At 35.6% G+C, this 17,562-nt stretch overlaps 1 protein-coding gene across 1 annotated transcript; it reads left to right on the top strand.

Moving 5' to 3' along the window:
* The first annotated feature begins 2,772 nt into the window (after positions 1-2,772).
* LOC18017486 (L-ascorbate oxidase homolog) lies at positions 2,773-4,805 on the top strand. Its single transcript, XM_024156318.1, has 5 exons — positions 2,773-2,913; positions 3,019-3,128; positions 3,460-3,733; positions 3,907-4,012; positions 4,093-4,805. Exons 1-5 carry the CDS (start codon positions 2,773-2,775, stop codon positions 4,803-4,805), a joined length of 1,344 nt encoding a protein of 447 aa, XP_024012086.1.
* Positions 4,806-17,562: the final 12,757 nt, after the last annotated feature.

A 17,562-nucleotide genomic window follows, 5' to 3' on the forward strand; every position in this document is an offset into this window, starting at 1 on the left:
GCGAGCCGAAAAGTTTCATTAAAACCTAAAATAAAATTTCATGTCACAAATCAAAAATAATTAGATCAAGAATTTGATACATACAAAATTAAATTAAAGCTAATCTATGAAAGTAATCATTGTCTAACATTAAAAACTTTAAAACAAATACTAATAAGTGTATAAAATCAATAAACACAAATTAAAATAAGATTAATATAAATTATTCATCTTTTTCTCTTTTTATCCTTTAATTTTTTTTCTCTATCATTTTCTTCTTTCTTTCTTTTTTTGTTTTTTTGTTTTTTTCCTTCTTTATTTTCTATGTCTTTTTTTTCTTACTTTTTATTCTGCTGGTTTTTCTTTTTCACGTCTTCTTCTTCTTCTCCACATCTTTTCCTTTTTCCTCTCATACATCTTTTGATTTTCTTCTCTTCCAGGTTTTATTCCATTTCTTCTTTTTCTTCTTCAATGTTTTATTATTCTATTTCTTCTTCTTTTTTACTTTTCCTTTTTTTATTGTCATCGTCTTCTTCGTTATCACCGACTTCCTATTCTTTTGGTGTTTTTCGGCTTTTACCTCATCTTCATATTCTTCTACTTTCTCCAATTCCTCATCTTTTAAGGTTTTCATCCAATTTTTTCTCTTCCCTATCTTCTTCTTCTACTTTGTCTTCTATTTTATTTTTTTTCTCCTTCAACAGATTTTTATTCCTCTTCTTCCAATTATTCTTTCTCTCTCCAAATTCTGCATCATATTTTAAAGATCTTTGTATTATCTGTCTTTTTACTCCTCTTATGGTTTATATTTTCCTCTTTTTAGTTTTTTCCTTATATTTTTGAGTTCTTTTTTATCGTTATTTGTTTTCAAATTGTTCTTCTATATTGTCTTCATTTTTAATTACTTGTTATTCATCTGATTTGTCTTCGTTTTTTCATCATAGAACCTTTTTCAACTTTGTCTTCTTCATCTTCTAGTTTTCTTCCATTTTATTATTTTTTCTTTCACTTCCTCTACGATCTACTGGTTTTCCTTTATGATTTCTTCTTCTGATTATCTTCTTTCTTCTCCAATTGGTCATTTAATGTTTCTTGTTCATCGTCATCGACCTATCTGACTATTTTTTTATCTTACTTGTTCATTGTATTATTTTTTGTTCATATTATCGTTGTTTTCTTATTCTTCTTCTTTTTCTTTATTTTTTAGCTTTTCTATTCTTTGTTTTTTCCTTCTTATCTTCATTTTTTTTGACTATTTCTTCTTATGTATTCTATTCATCTTTTTTGACTTCTTGATTTTTTTTCACTCGGTTTTTTCTTCGTTTTTTCTGTTGATTTTTTTTTTGTTTTATTTGTCTGCCCCTTCTTCTTTGTTTAATTTTATTGTCTTTGTATTCTCTAAATTCTTATTCTTCAACATCTTCTACTATTCTTCTTTTGGTTTTATTAGCCGTTTTTATCTTCTGCTTTTTACTTCTTCTTGATCATTTTTGTCGTATCCAGATATTTTTTCTTTCTAATTTTTGTTTGTCTTTTTCGCATCTTTACTTTCTTCTTTTTATTTTCTTTTTCATCGTCGGATTTTCATTTTCTTATACTTTATTTTCTTCATCTACCATTTTTGTTCTTCTTTTTCTTTCAGTTTTCTTCTTCAACTTTGAGTTCTTCATCTCCTTATCATTTTTCTTCTTCACTATTTTGTGTTACCCATCTTGATCTTATCGTTCATGGTCTAGGACTTTTTGTTCATTTTTTCCTCATTTTTTTACGTTTTCGTCAACTCTATGTTCTTCTATATGTTTCAATTTATCTTTTTTCTCTTCTACTTCGTTTTTCCCTTTTTTCCTTTTTCTGTTTTCTTTTTCGATTTTTTCCTCTGCGTCCTGCTAGTGTATTTGGCATCTCTTACATTATTCCAAAAATAAACAGAATAAGCAAAATTGTTATACAAACTACGAAAATAAATTAATTAATTAAGGATATTTTAAAAAGATTTTATTAACGAATAAAGGGGAATTAGTTACCTAGATTGAATGAGAGACCTTATAGCAAAAAATTTACTTCGCATATATTATATATGATATGATTTTAAATGTTTTTTTGATTAAATTCTAATTTTTAAATTTTCGTTATTTTCTATTTTAAATATTTTTTGATTAAATTTCGATTTTTAATAATTTTTATTAAATTTAAATATATTTTTTATTAAATTTCGATTTTTAACAATTTTTTATTAATTTATTTTTAATATTTTATTTAATTTACCATTTTTAATAATTTTAAATTAATTTATGATTTTTAATAATTTTTTTATTAAATTTAATTTTATAAAATATAAGGAGGGGTAAAGGGTAATTAGCCATTCTAAGATTAAATGAGAGAGCTTTAACTCAAAATTTTACTTTGATTATAATATATATGATGATTTCGCATTCAATGCAATTAAAAAAAAATGACACGCGTTTTCAAAATTTCATATATTTTCTAAATGAAATTTGATACTCAGATTATATTTTTATAATTTGTTAGACTAATGTGTACTAATGAATAACTCAAGTATATGTCTATTTGAATAGTTCTTTATCACTATTTATTTTTATAGTTGAAAAGTTGGAATCCATCTAGTTGAATTAAACAAACTAGCTTATTGAAAAGCTTCCCATTGAACTTTAAATACGTCTCTTAGTCATTGTTGGGTTACTACAAACTTCCAAGCTTTTCCAATTTTTTCTTCTTGTTCCCCTCCTCATTACCAAAGTTTCATCAAGATCTAGGTCAACTGCGAGAGCGAGTATGAGGTGGTGGCAACACAGGGGCGTTTGGATGATTATGACGATAACCACCATTTCTTTTGTTCAAGCTGAAGATCCCAAACGTTTTTTTGACTGGAGAGTCACTTACGGCAAGATTTCTCCACTTGGTCATTCTCAAAGGGTACATTTTTCTTCTCAGATCAACAAAATGGCTTTCTTGTGTTTTTGTTTGATCATACTTATACTGTAATAAAAATTAAATACATACATGCATAAATACACGCAGGTAATCCTAATAAACGGTCAATTTCCTGGACCGGAGATTCACTCTGTCACTAATGACAATTTGATCATCAATGTACACAATGATCTCGACGAGCCCTTTCTTTTGTCTTGGTATCTAATATTTCTCTACCACTTTCTTTAGTTTCTACTTTTCTTAATGAAGTTATATCAGATATTCTTCCATTCATTTGAATAGCAATACAAAAGTAACATCAATACATATAAAAGTATGGGTGGATAATTGACGTACAAGCTTATCTGAAGGCCCGTTCCAATTAAATAAAAGCTAATGTTATATTAAAAGAAGGCCATTTGCATGCACATGTGCCGTTTCTTCTCAATCTTGTTAATTTGTTGGGTAATATTAGTGAACACGTCAAGTTTTCATGTCAATTACAATATCATGAATTTAATAAACACAACACAAATTTGATAAATGGAGGAACGGTGTGCAACAAAGGAAGAATTCTTACCAAGATGGAGTGTATGGGACGACTTGTCCAATCCCACCTGGCAGGAATTACACTTATGCTCTCCATGTCAAAAACCAGATAGGTAGTTTCTTCTACTTCCCTTCCCTCGCCGTTCAAAAAGCCGCTGGTGGTTTTGGCGCCCTCCGAATCTTCAGCCGCCCTCATATTCCCGTCCCTTTCCCTCAACCTGCCGGAGACTTCACCTTCCTCATAGGCGATTGGTACTCTCAGGATGACCACAAGGTACATATCTTAATTGTTAACTAATCATATTTAGACTTTAGTTCGCATCAGGGCTCGGTTCAAAATTATTATGAGACCTAGGGCCATTTTTCTGAACCCTTTAAATCTGATTTTCAGACTTTTTTTACTAAAGACAAAGATTTAAAACACTTTTGTGTTCATTCCACATCTAGACTTTGAAGGCACTTTTGGATAGAGGACGCAAAATACCTTTGCCTGATGTGGTTTTGCTCAATGGCCATGGACTCACCTTTTCTACTTCTTTCACCGTCCACAAAGGTTCATCTTAGAAACTCCAAACTTGAATACAATGGTTACAAGAAAAGCATCTCTAATCACGTTTGTTGAAAAACTAATAGGAAAAACGTACAGATTCAGAATATCGAATGTGGGTCTTCAACACTCCCTGAACTTCGAAATATTAGGCCATATGTTGAAGCTCGTTGAGGTTGAGGGAACCCACACGGTTCAGTCCATGTACACATCAATAGACATTCACGTTGGCCAGTCTTACTCTGTCCTGGTCACCATGGACCAGCCTCCACAAAACTATTCCATTGTTATCTCCACGAGATTTACCGAAACACAATACAATGTCGGATCCACTCTCCACTACTCCAACTCTAAAGGGTCTACTTTTGTACCTAGTAGACAACCTTCCGATGAACTAGACTTTTCTATCAAACAAGCCCGGTCCATTAAGACAAACTTGACTGCGTCCGGACCAAGGCCTAACCCTCAGGGCTCGTACCATTACAGTCGAATCAAGATTTCTAGGACTTTGATACTTGAAAGCTCAGCAGATTTTGTGAATAAGAAGCAACGGTACGCCATAAATGGCATTTCGTTCGTTCCTGCGGATACTCCGCTGAAGCTAGCAGACTACTTTAAGATCAAAGGCGTTTTTAACGTGGGAAGCATCCCTGACATGCCCAGCAGAGGAGGTATGAGGCTGGACACGGCAGTTATGGGAGCACACCACAAGGCCTTTCTTGAGGTCGTCTTTCAAAACCCCGAGAATACCGTCCAGAGTTACCACCTCGATGGTTACAACTTCTGGGTTGTCGGGTGAGAACAATAGCTAAATCAACTATGAGAATCATATGAAATGCATCTATGCTTATTGACATATGTGAGTTTTTAACAGAATGGATAAAGGAACATGGTCACAGGCGAGCCGACGAGCGTATAACCTTAGGGATGCTATTTCTCGCTCCACTACTCAAGTACGTAAACTATTTTCATCTCTTCTGAAAAACACGGTTCATTTATTTTTATTTTACGTGATGTTTAGACAAATAACACACAAAGATTAGGATCTGCCTGATATGAAAATAACAAAATAATAATCAAACATTAGAATAGATGACTGCATAATTATGACCCATATAATTATTTCTAAGTTATAATCTGCATTTAGTTATTCAGACATTGTGTTTTTTTTTTTTGAGGAGAATATAAAATTGTATTCATCACCAAAAAAAACAGCGGTCTTTTTTAACATTGGGTGCAAAAAAAGTAGAAAATTTCCAAACATTTGATTTAAGAAAACTAAGCTAAGCTCTTAGCCCTCCAACGCTGCCAGCCAAGTGACCAAGCCCTCATTGTAACGGGGCTGTAGATCTCGGATTGAATGGACCCGGTTTCTGCCGATAATGAGTTTGCTCAGAGTCTCTGCCGATAATGGAGGTTCCCCGTGTCGTCGTCCATTTCTCTCCTTCCAAATCGCAGATATTGTCGCCTGAAATCCGATGTTGCTCGAAGTAAGGAGATCAACGCAAGTGTCCCATTCCTTACTCCATTGCTGTCGTAACAGCCCTTTGGTGAGGTGTTTCCACACCTGCGTTGAGTAATTACATGCAAAAATAAAAGATTTCTCGTTTCTCCCTGTTCCAAGCAGAGAGGACATTGATCTGATGGTCCAACATTCCACTGTCGCGATCTCCAGTAGCCAGCCAATTGTGAACAGCTAACCAGGCAATGAATGAGAATTTTGGAGTTGCATTTTTGAACCATATCCCTAATGCCGTTCATTCGTATAATGAGTTTGCCGCAGCTGCTTCCAAGTTTTTTTAGTTGAGAAACTCTGTTTGAACTTTCCATTCGCCTGTCTCCACAAGACGATATCGTCTTCACCAAGTTTCCTGTTCTGACGAGCTTGGTCAAGAGCCTCTTCAATATTTTTCAATAAAACTTGGCGGTGGCGTCGTCGTCTATGGGAATCGATAGCGTGACCCAAAGTGTCATGCACTGCAATTCCCAAATCTACAACTCCCCTGGCTCCAGTTTCGTCCATAATTTTACCCAGTGGCGACCATTTATCAAACCAGAAGTGTGCTGAAAACTCATCCCTGATCTCAATCTTGTAAAACTCAAAAGGTGTGGTTCTGTACTTGAGTAACTTCGGCCACATCCACGAACCAGATGATGTATTCTCCTGCACCGACCAAAAGGAACCTTTCCTGATAAGGTTCATCTTAATCCAATTAACCCAGAGTGAGCCCCGAGCAGAAATTCTCCAGATCAACTTAATACAACATACTTTATTCGCCTCTCTCAGGGGTCTACGACCCAATCCTCCCTCTTCCAGAGGTCGGCAAACATCTTCCCAAACTAGTTTTGCTCTTCTAGTATTTAGTGCAGGACCTGACCACAAAAACGCAGAGCAGAGACTGTGGATCTCATTGATGCAGCTGCGAGGAAGTCTAAAGGCAGATATCCAGAAGTTTGATAAACTAGAGAGGACCGTTGTAACCATCCGGCGTAGGAGAGAGCACGAGCTGTCCACCCACTTAGTTTTGCTCTGACCTTCTCAATAAGTGGTGAATAGTCCGCTTTAGACATCCGTTTGGTTAGCAGGGGCAGACCCAGATAGCGTAAAAGCAAAGATCCTAAACCAATTGGGAATGCATTCACCAAAATCTGTCGTTGATTCTCTGCAACTCCAGCGAGATGCCGAGATATAATGTCGACTTTTCTAAGCTTATTTTCAGTCCTAATGCTTCTGCAAATCCTAAATGTGTGGTTTACCAAACACAATGTCTAAATAACTAAATGCAGATTATAATTCAACTTATTTTCCCCGTGATTTTGTCGTTTCATAATTTAGCTATTATGTTATTCCTTTATTCATCTAACATACTAGTTAAGTCCAAATTATTTTTGTTAAGAAAATTTTCAATATAACACGAACGGAGTGGAAAGTATCAAAGCATTTTGATATTAAAGTTGGAAATGTGTTTGGTTTTTTAGGTATATCCAAAAACTTGGACAGCGGTATATGTGGCATTGGATAACGTGGGGATGTGGAATCTAAGGAGTGAGGTTTGGACGAGGCGATACTTAGGTCAACAATTCTACCTCCGAGTTTACTCTCCGGTTAAATCTCAAAGAGATGAATATCCTATTCCCAAGAATGCTTTGTTGTGTGGTCGAGCCTCCAATAGACAGGAGATCTACATCACCCATTAATTCCTATTTGGCATGACTTCATTCATACCAATCTTGAATGAATTAACCAATACGTCCACTTTTCCAAATAATAGATTTTTAAAAAATTTCACAGATATTAAAAAAACATTAATCTCTTGAAATATTGGAGGTTAATTTTGCTTCTGTGTCACTTCCAGAAATTTTCTCAGCCTTTCTCTTTTTAATGTATTTATATAATTTTTCTATACACACTACCAAACACGTTTATTTTCAAAAATTTATAAATTATTCACACATATTTGATTTGATAAACTCTAGAGTTATAGTTTTGTTATGTTTTTGTTTTCATAATTTTATAATTGAGATGTTAAAACAGTTAGCTATGGCGAACTAAGTTTTTTTCTCTTCAACTGATAATGGACTATATAAACTGGCACATTCGAGCACATGGACTGCTGCTACATCTATATATATATATATATATATCCTTTTATGTTTTCACTTCTATTCACCATAAAACCATTTTATAATTTGTTTACTTGATTAGTAAAAATGTAAATTCCTTCTTTGGATATTCTCAGAAAAAACAGTAAAACTAATTTGTGTCAATTTTCTTACGAATCTTTTTGAGGATTTAATCATAGGTGTTTGATAGTCATCCAATCAAGTTTTTTCTCGGCGAAATCTTATAAGAGTGAAAAAATTATAATTTGGAGTGAATGTTAAAAATATATATATATTGAGATGCAACAGAAAGTCCACACATGCATTAGACCATGTGAAAATCGATGTCTAAATGGTGCTTCAAATATTGATAATTTTAATAGATAAAATGTAAATATATCTATATTTTATTTTTAAAATAATAAAATTTCAATGATAATAAATAATATTTATTTTATATTACTATTTTATTTTCAAATAATAAAATAATTAATGTTGACGCAAATATTTTTGGAAAAAATATATTTTTATCTTTTATTTACGGGGATCAAGTTTGGGAACGTTTAACAAGAATTAGCAATATCTGAATGGAACCTTAGCTAATAATTGGAGATTTGAATGTGATCACCGGGAAAAATAAGAAATAAGGTGGATCTTTAAGAAACACTTCTACTTTAGTGTCTTTTAACACTATGATATGAGATTATGGTGTTTTTTGGAATTTTCGTGCTTAAGAAATACAATGTTTTGGCGGGGACGACGAAATCCAAAATTAGTTAGGTGAAAGTTAAATCAGGTTTTGGCTAATAAAAATCGGTATGATATATTCACACATTCTTTGGTTAAATATCTAGCGATGATTGGATTGGACCATAGATCAATGGTTGCTACAATTGAGGATAAAATTTCCCGCAAGAGAGCTCAATTTAGGTTCGACAAAAGATGGCTTGGACAAGATGGTCTCATGGATACTATCTCTAGAGGATGGACTTTAGACCATGGTGGGGAGGAGAATTTATTTGTGGACAAAATCAGGAACTGCGGGCAAAAAATATCTAAATGGCGACACAATCTTAAACCATATGGACGAGAAAAAATTGATGAACTGAAACGGTCTTTAGAGGAAATTCAAAATAATGACACACGATAAGAAGAGGAATTAATAGCGGTCTCTAAAAAAACTAAAGGAAGCATATAGAGACATCGAGTTGTTCTGGCAACAAAAATGTATTTACCAATGGGCTACTCTTGGGGATAAAAATACAAAATTTTACCATCCACAAGTTAAACAATGGAGAGTAAGAAACCGAATTATTGGTTTACATAATACGGTAGGCACATAGGTCACATCGGAAAAAGAGATTGAGCAAGTGGCAGTTAACTATTATGACGAGTTATTCACTTTAATTTCTCCATCAGACTTTAAGGAAGCATTGAGAGAGATAAAGTCATTAATTTAATTACAGATAACAATAACGCAATGCTTATGGCTAGGACTACTAAGGAAGAGATCCGTAGTGCTTTATTTATGATGAATCTGGAGAAAATCCAGGAACAGACGGAATGATAGCACTATTCTACCAAAGCTCGTGGCCCATTAAGTCAAACCTGGAGTTTTCGATGAAAGGTTGAATATGACAAATATTTGCCAATATACCAAAAACGGCCTATTAGCTTATTCAATGTAGGTTATAAGATCATATCTAAAGTGCTATGCCAAAGACTGAAAGGATTGTTACCCGACATGATCTCGGAAAATCAATCTGCTTTTGTCGCTGGACGACTGATTTCAGATAATATATTGATAGCTCAGGAGATGTTTTATGGGTTGCGGACAAATCCATCTTGCAAAAATAAATATATTGCAATCAAAACGGATATGAGTAAAGCTTATGACAGAGTTGAATTATCTTTTATCGAAATTTTATTAAGAAGATTTGGTTTCGCGGAGAAATTGATAGTATGGATGATGTAGTGCATTATTTCTGTCAGATATAAAGTTCTGTTAAACAGACAGCCACGAGGGTAAATAATTCCAGGGAGGAGACTCCGTCAAGGATATCCGCTCTCTCCTTATTTATTTATATTATGTACATAAGATTTAGTAACCAATATAAAGAAATTTCCATTAGCAGATCTTACAGGTCAGATCTATGGGGATGGCATTTCACAAAATCTGGAAAGTATACGGTGAAATCAGGATATAAACCTGAGTATCAATTACCAGATGGAGTTTTAGAGGACTTCATGGGCCAAACGTAAAAGCATTACAAGCATACACTTGGAAGTTGAAATGCCCTCAGAAGTTAAAACACTTTACATGGCAAGCAATATATGGGTGCCTCTCAGTGTCATCTAGGTTACGCACCCGCGGAATAGAATGTTACACACAATGTGCACGGTGTGGAGCTGAGGAAGAAACAATTAATCATGTTCTTTTTGAGTGTCCCCCTGCCTTACAGACTTGGGCTTTATCCCAAATTCCAACACCCCTGGTGTTTTTCCAATGATTTTGGTTTTTGAAAATTTTGATCATCTCTTTTGGAGACTACCAAAAGAGTTAAAAAAAAATAATAATCAATTTCAATGGATCGCATGGTATATTTGGAAGGCACGGAAGAAGAAAAAGTTTTCAATATTGATAAAGACCCACAAATTACTTTGAAAATAGCCGAAACAGAAGCGGCATTAGAGAACTCAGAAGCCTGAACAGGAATCAATTCCCAGAATTACTTCCAGATCTCTGAACCACTCAATACCTATAATTTACGAAAGCTGGTGGTGTTACATTAATGGTTATTGGAAGGAAACAGAATCAACTGCAGGATTAGGATGGTACTATTTCAAAGAAGATTCTATGGATAAAATAATGGGAGTACAAAATGTAAGGAGAAGCCTTATGCCACTACATGCGGAGATGGAAGCTCTTATTTGGGCTATGCACTGTATGATAGAGAATCAGAAGATCGCAGTAGCTTTTGCAACAGACTATTTGGAGTTGGTGAAGATGGTGTCTATCCCTGAAGAATGGCCAGCTTTTGCTCTACATTCGGAGGAGATTATGAAGATGAAGCACATGTTTAGTTTCTTCTCTATATTACACATTCCACGCGCAAAGAACTCGAAGGCGGACAATCTAGCATGAAATGCCCATGTCTACCCTCAAGACATTATTTATGTGAACTCAGTACCCCCGGCTTTGGTTTTTTTTCCTTCTACCCAAATATTACATTACATGTGGCTATTTGGAGAAATGTTCTGAGAACCATCCACGACCGGCTCGGTATGATTGATTTGGAAAAAATAAGTCCTCTTGCTCGAGCTCCTTTTGCAAGACTATCCGCCCAGACATTTAAACTTCTGAGAATATGAGATAATTAAAGTAAACACTGAGTAGCTCTCTCGAAGGATTCAGAGGAATTCCAACTCTGTTGTAAAGGACGGCCAATCTGCTGGAGATTCAGACATGCTCACAAGATCCGAACAATCGGTCTGAAAATAAATCGAAGTAATCTGTCTTCCTCTCAAGCATGACAACCCCCGGTTTGGTTAATCGAAACGTTATATGTATTAAGATTGTCAACAAAAAAATATTAATTGTATGCAATTCAATCAAACCAAAATAATGATAGGGGAAGATCTAAACTTTTTAAAAGGTTGAAAGTGTTTGGAATATATGGTAGAAAATTGAAAAGTTTCTAGATGGTGTTACCTCTACTAAATACGTATCGAATTCATATGGTTTTGGATACAAATCTTATGGAAAATTCTAACAATGATTCCGCTACACTAGCATCTCCTCTGATTGTCTTCATTTTTTTTCCGAATATAAATGATGATGATGAGATTATTAGCAAGTCTCCTTCTAAAAAATTAAGTGCCATAAAAATCCAAATATATACTACAAAAAATTGTGATGGAACATTAGTTTATCAACATTTTAGAAGAAGGAAATAGGTATTTTTTAAAGCAATTAAAGAAGAAAAGTGCAAAAAGACAACATTATTGAGATATTCAAAGTAAGAACTATGCTTATAATTTTTTTTGTCGACAGCCAAAATATCTAGATTGGTCCGATAGACCAATCTGGTGATACTGAGTTTACATAACATCTAAAAGGTAGAAACGAGCACTATTTTCTAGTGTATCAACCTTCGTGTTCTTCCCGCGTGGGACATGTGAAAGTGAAAAAAATCTAAATCTCTCGTTACTCTTCACAAACTCCTCCATGTGAATAGCAAACGCAGGCCATTCGTCGGGTGCAGACACCATCTTCACTAGGTATGAATACTCTATTGCAAATGCTACTTCTATCTTCTGATTTTCCAACATACAGAGCATAGCCCAGATTAAAGCTTCCATCTCTGCATATAGAGGCGTGAGACTTCGCTGCACATCGCATGCTCCTACTATCTTATCCATTACTCCTACCTTGAAATAGTACCATCCTAAGCCCGTTGTCAAAACTGTTTTCTTACAAGAAACATCAATATAACACCACCAGCCTTGAGTGTGTACTGTGTATCGGTCCCGAACCAATTGTTCTGTTTTGTATGCCTAAACCCATTTCTGATCTTTGGGCCTCCTCCCATAAAACCGCCTCCGATTCTACTATTTTCAGTGTAACCTGTGGGTCTACATCCATGTTAGAGTAAACCTTTTCATTTCTTATTTTCCAGATATACCATGTAATTCACGAAAATTGTTTGATTTTAGTTTCTTTAGATAATCTCCAAAAGAGATGATCAAAATTACCGAAAACAGATGTCATCAGAGAAATATAAGGAGGTGTTGGTATCTGAGATAAAGCTCAAGTTTGTAATGCAGGGGGACACTCGAAAAGTACATTAATTGTTTCTTCTTCTGCTCCACATCGTACATACTGTGTGTCACATTGTATTTCCTGTGTTCGTATCCTAGCCGACACCAGTAGAAAACCAGAGACCGCTTGCCAAATAAAATGTTTAACTTAGAAGTATATTCTAGTTTTCATGTATGTGTTTGTAATGCCTTTATATCTTAACCATAAAACACCTCTGGAAAACTATTTGGGAATTGTTGTTCCATCTGATATCCCGATTTAACAGTATATCTACCGGACTTGGTAAAGTTCCATCCAATAGAATCTGCACTATAGGACCTACTAATATGGATTCCTCGAATATGTTCAACATCACTTTGGTCAATCGCTGCATTTATCAATCCCAGATTCTACGTGTTTATAATTTAAGAAAAAAACAAATATGTGTTTCAATATTTAAACTCGATACAAAATCCAAATTTCCGTGTACATTTTCAGACTAAACAAACATAGATGTTACGAAAAATCCGAATAACAACAATATCAGCCTCAATCTGCTTCATATGAACAATATTCTAGTGATTTTGTTGCTTTAGAAGCGGTTTACCAGATTATTAACTCATTAAGTCATTATTTGTTGTTGTATTATATTTATTTTATGTTATTTTTAAAATCAGTATTTTTATTTATTTTAACAATTATTATTGGTTTATGTAATTATATATTCTATTAATAGATGTCATTTGTATTTTTGTTTTTAAGAATCAAAGTCGTACGTAACATTCCGCTTTGTTATATATCAATAATGCCACTCTTTCTCTCGATGTCCATTAACTAGTGGGACACAACTAAGTTAGCTCAAAACAGAAATATAGAAAAACAACTGGGTGGATGAGTTGAGTGGGAAGTTGTGTATACTCATGTGGACAAAACACGATGAATTGAAAAGTGAAATCTTGACTTAGATTATAATGACATGAAGCCTAAGATTGAGAGTGAGAGATGTGTGAGTCAAAATTCACGCAACCAAAAATTTATTAAGGAAAATTTAATGGATTCAATATTTCTACGATTTGTCGTAAGAACAGTAAGATTAAAATTTTTTTTTTTATTGCTTTGAAAAGTATTTAATCTTATTACTTAGGGTTGCAAAAGTTACATTATGAATAGCATACACTAGCTATTTATACGAATCCTATAAACCGCCTAGCCAAAAATATTGGAAAAGATTTTTGGAATATTTTCTTATCGCCTCGTACGGCCGCCGCTATAACACTTTGCCTAGGATTTTTATGGGCCTTAAATCCTCGCGGATAGGCCCACTTATCGTTGGAGTCTGCTAACTGAAACGTCACGCTGCGGTCCAATTCGTCAAGATGCAGCTCGGCCCAACTCATCGAGGCGGAGCTCGGCCCAATCCTGCTGAGTTGCAGCTCGGCCCATGTCTCGCGACACGGCTCGGCCCACTTCTCCTTGCGCACAGTTCGGCCCAATTAATCCCTCACAGGGCTTAGCCCAATCCAGCTGAGATGCGGCTCGGCTCGGCCCATGTCTCCTCATGCACAACTCGGCCCAATTACTCCTTCGCAGGGATCAGACCAATTAATTACTCCTTCGCAGGGCTCGGACCAATTACTCCTTCGCAGGGCTCGGCCCCAATTGTTCCTCTCTCTTATGGATTCGGCCCATTCGAGTGTCCTTTGCTGCGGCTTGTTTTTCCAGGTACTTAGTCATTTTTTAGATGGTTTAAATGTTTGGGGTGAAACCGACCTCAACACTTAGTCCCCCAGCTCGTTAGTTTTGGAGACAAGAGTGACGTGGTTCGTCATTCCTGGTCACATAATTAACCATGGTACCGAGGCATAAGGGTGAGACGATGCTCCTCGGGGACTCCTTACGTATTGATTTCACTGAGGCATGCCACAAAGAGTAATTGTGAGGTGTTTGCTCGATAATACTGAGCTGCGACAAGGCGCTTTGTAAAACGATGCTGAGCCCTTAGGGAATGAATATGGCGAGGTGTTTTGTTAAACGACGCCTAGCCGTTAAAAATTAATAACAATGAGGCGTTTTATTTGATAATGTTGAGCCATCGAGGAATAATCGCGACGAGGCGTTTCATACGTTTTACTGATGCCGAACCAAGTTTGGTGATAATGACAAGGTGTTTTTACTAGATGGTGTCTGATAACACCGTATTTTGACCACTTTTGTGGATCGATTTTAAATGCTTTTCAAATGCTTTTTATTTCTTTTAAGTGTTTTTACTATTATTTTCTAGTATTTGTAGTTCCAAGACTCTTTTCAGCTAATAAAGGCAAAAGGTGTGCATTTTGAAGCAAAAGACTATTTTGGATAAATTCGGATCCTCAGAAGTTTCACATCCGATGAAGACCTTCCCACCGTCAGATCATCCCCAAATTCGGACATAATATAGAAGAGACAACTATCTTTCAAATTCAATTTGTTTGAAGACAATCCAATGGTTAGATCTCCAGATATTCTTGATGCACTGAAGACATGTTATGCAGTCTCGCGAAGGAAGCAAGCACAGAATGAAGATTCAACCTCAAATACCAATCCCCGCGGGTCCAGGAGCCACGACCGCGGAGAACACACTCTCGACCACGGTTACGAGTCTCTGGCCGCGGCCAAACCCCAATTCACCACGGTCAGAAGCCTCGCGACCGGTGCCGACTAAAAGGCTGGCCCATGACCCTGTTTCAAGCCCAATTCGTCTTTTCTTCATTGGAAACCCTAAGGACGACTGGAGAGAGTTCAAGACCTATAAATATGTGTCTAAGGAGACCTATTTTCGTATGCCTCAGAAGAATCCCTTTTGGGAGCCACCAAATTTAGTTTTTTAGGGTTTTTATGCTTTTATGTTCTTAGTTCTTAGTTTAGGGAGATAGAGATTTCTCTTGAACCCTCTTTATGTTCTACCTTTATTTTAATTCGGTTTTTTACTCTTATGCATCTTTCAATTTTGTTTTTATCTTCTTCATATTAGATTAGTTGTTTAAAGGATTTGAAGAGAAGTTCTTCTCCGAGCCCAACTCTTAAAATCGAGATGCTTCTTCTTCTTCTTCTCCTTGTCTGTTTTTCTCTACTTGTTTCTTCTTATTAATCTATGCACGTCTTTTCTATTTATTTTATGCACGTTTTGGAATGATGAGGTATGAGTTTAAAGGCTCGACCGAAGGGAATATGTTCGATAAGGATCTTCGCGAGATAAACCAAAGCCGAATTCTAGAAATCTTTCTTCTAAACTTATACTTAAAGCATGGATCTAGCGTCGCGAACTAGAGACTGATCTAGGTCCTTGGTGTTGCGAAAGTATTCATCCGGGGCTGGATCTAGTTTGAGAAGAGCAGATCAACCATAGGAGTGGAAACCTACCTATGGGCGAGCTGTGAATGTTGACGAGTCTTAAACATAATGCATCTTTTCCCTTCCAGGGCCAGAGTAGAAACCTACTGGTCAGGGTTGCGAGAGATAGTTGGTTATGATCACGACAGTGGCGTATTCATATGTCCGTGACTCGAGTTCTAAGAATTTACTAAGATCAATATTAAGAGCTTTGTTCATCCTTTAGATTTATTATCGATTTATTCACTTCTAGTTTTCAAATCCCTTTTTAAAATACATATATAGAAATCGCACAACCTATCCAAAACACGTATTTCGTCTTAGACTTCGTTTACTAATTCTGGTTCTAAGGTTCTGCAGATAAAGCGTGGATTCTCTGTGGATCGACACCCTAAGTACTACAACGCACTGCTGTGCACTTGCAGATATCTAGGGTTATAAATTTAAAACATGAAGCCGCGAAGTCAACCCTAGCAGCATCAAGTTTTTGGCGCCGTTGCCGGGGAATCCAATCGTCTTCACCTGCACAATCTCAGAGGTTAGTAAATTGACTCTAAGACAACTTTTTCTTACTAATTTTTCGGTTTTGTTTTTCTTAGTTTCGAATTCTTGAAAAAAAAAAAAAAATTTCGTGTACCGACCCACGGTCGTTCTTGCGCGACCCAAAACGAATTTTCTGTCCCGGATCAATAGCATGACCACTTCCATCCACTCCCCTTCACATCTTCGACCATCTACCATCCCTTCACCATCACCACACCACCATGCCATTCCCGGAACGTCCAGGTAAGTTTTCTCTTTCTTTATCTTTTCAATTCATTACATACTCTATTTCTCATCCTTTCTCTGAATTAATTTACATCCTAAAGTGTGATTTAAGTCTGGGGGAGGATTTCATCTCTTTCTAACCACCTTTCTTTCATGAGTCTTTGCATTCTGCATTTTTATTTCATAATAACTAAAAAAAAAAAAAACATCGGTTTTACAAAGTGTTTTCAAAGCAAAATACATTTTGAGGGAATTATGACAAAAATCTATGATGATAACCAACCTGTATGCTTCTACGCTATGCATGATTGCTCTTTTGTGGTTTAATACTAGACTAGACGGTAGCTAGAGTACTTGCAATACGAACTCCCACCAGAGGACTTCTAATCATGGAAATTCTTTTTGACAGGATATACTAGCTCATTTTATTTGGACTTAATATTGATATCTAACTTTCTCATCATTGATTCTAAGCAAGCATCATGTTGTACATCTAGGACATCTTTTTCCTCATCTTACCACTCTTTGTTGTCCTAGATGGCCAGTTCATATTTAGCTGGTACCATACCCTTAACCCAAAACTTTTATTTTCGAACCTCATGCATCTTCTCTTTAGTTTATATCAGCTGATATGTGCTAAAACGCCGGAGAGGGAGGAACGACACAGTTTTCAGTCACTCAAGAGAATGACTAAATGGAGTTAAGAAGGAAGAGTATCAGAAATCTTTAGCAGCCTCAGAAAGCTCATTCTTAATGGTAATTTTCGTGCATCTATAGGACTCTATCTAAAGGTGTTTCCTTTTCCAAAAAAAAAAAAGTAAAAAAAAACGAACAAAAAGAAAAAAAAAATAATGAAAAGGAAAGGAAACAAAAGCGTAAAGAGTCCTAGATTGTCGAAATTATTCAAGACAAAGGCAACAAGTATTCATTTATGGGAGATATAATAACCTAGACAAAAATCTAAGTCTGGGGGAATTATAAGGAGAACCTGAAGAAGAAAATCAGAGATCTTATG

This window comes from Eutrema salsugineum, unplaced genomic scaffold, assembly GCF_000478725.1.
Source record: "Eutrema salsugineum unplaced genomic scaffold, Eutsalg1_0 scaffold_2, whole genome shotgun sequence".
In the NCBI taxonomy this organism is placed as follows: domain Eukaryota; kingdom Viridiplantae; phylum Streptophyta; class Magnoliopsida; order Brassicales; family Brassicaceae; genus Eutrema; species Eutrema salsugineum.

Bases quoted from the DNA above. Each gene is read 5' to 3' on its own strand.
- LOC18017486 (XM_024156318.1), top strand. From the start codon at position 2,773: ATGAGGTGGTGGCAACACAGGGGCGTTTGGATGATTATGACGATAACC. The intron at 3,734-3,906 runs GTACATATCTTA...TTCCACATCTAG, and splicing joins ACTCTCAGGATGACCACAAG to ACTTTGAAGGCACTTTTGGA. The intron at 4,013-4,092 runs GTTCATCTTAGA...AAAAACTAATAG, and splicing joins TTCTTTCACCGTCCACAAAG to GAAAAACGTACAGATTCAGA.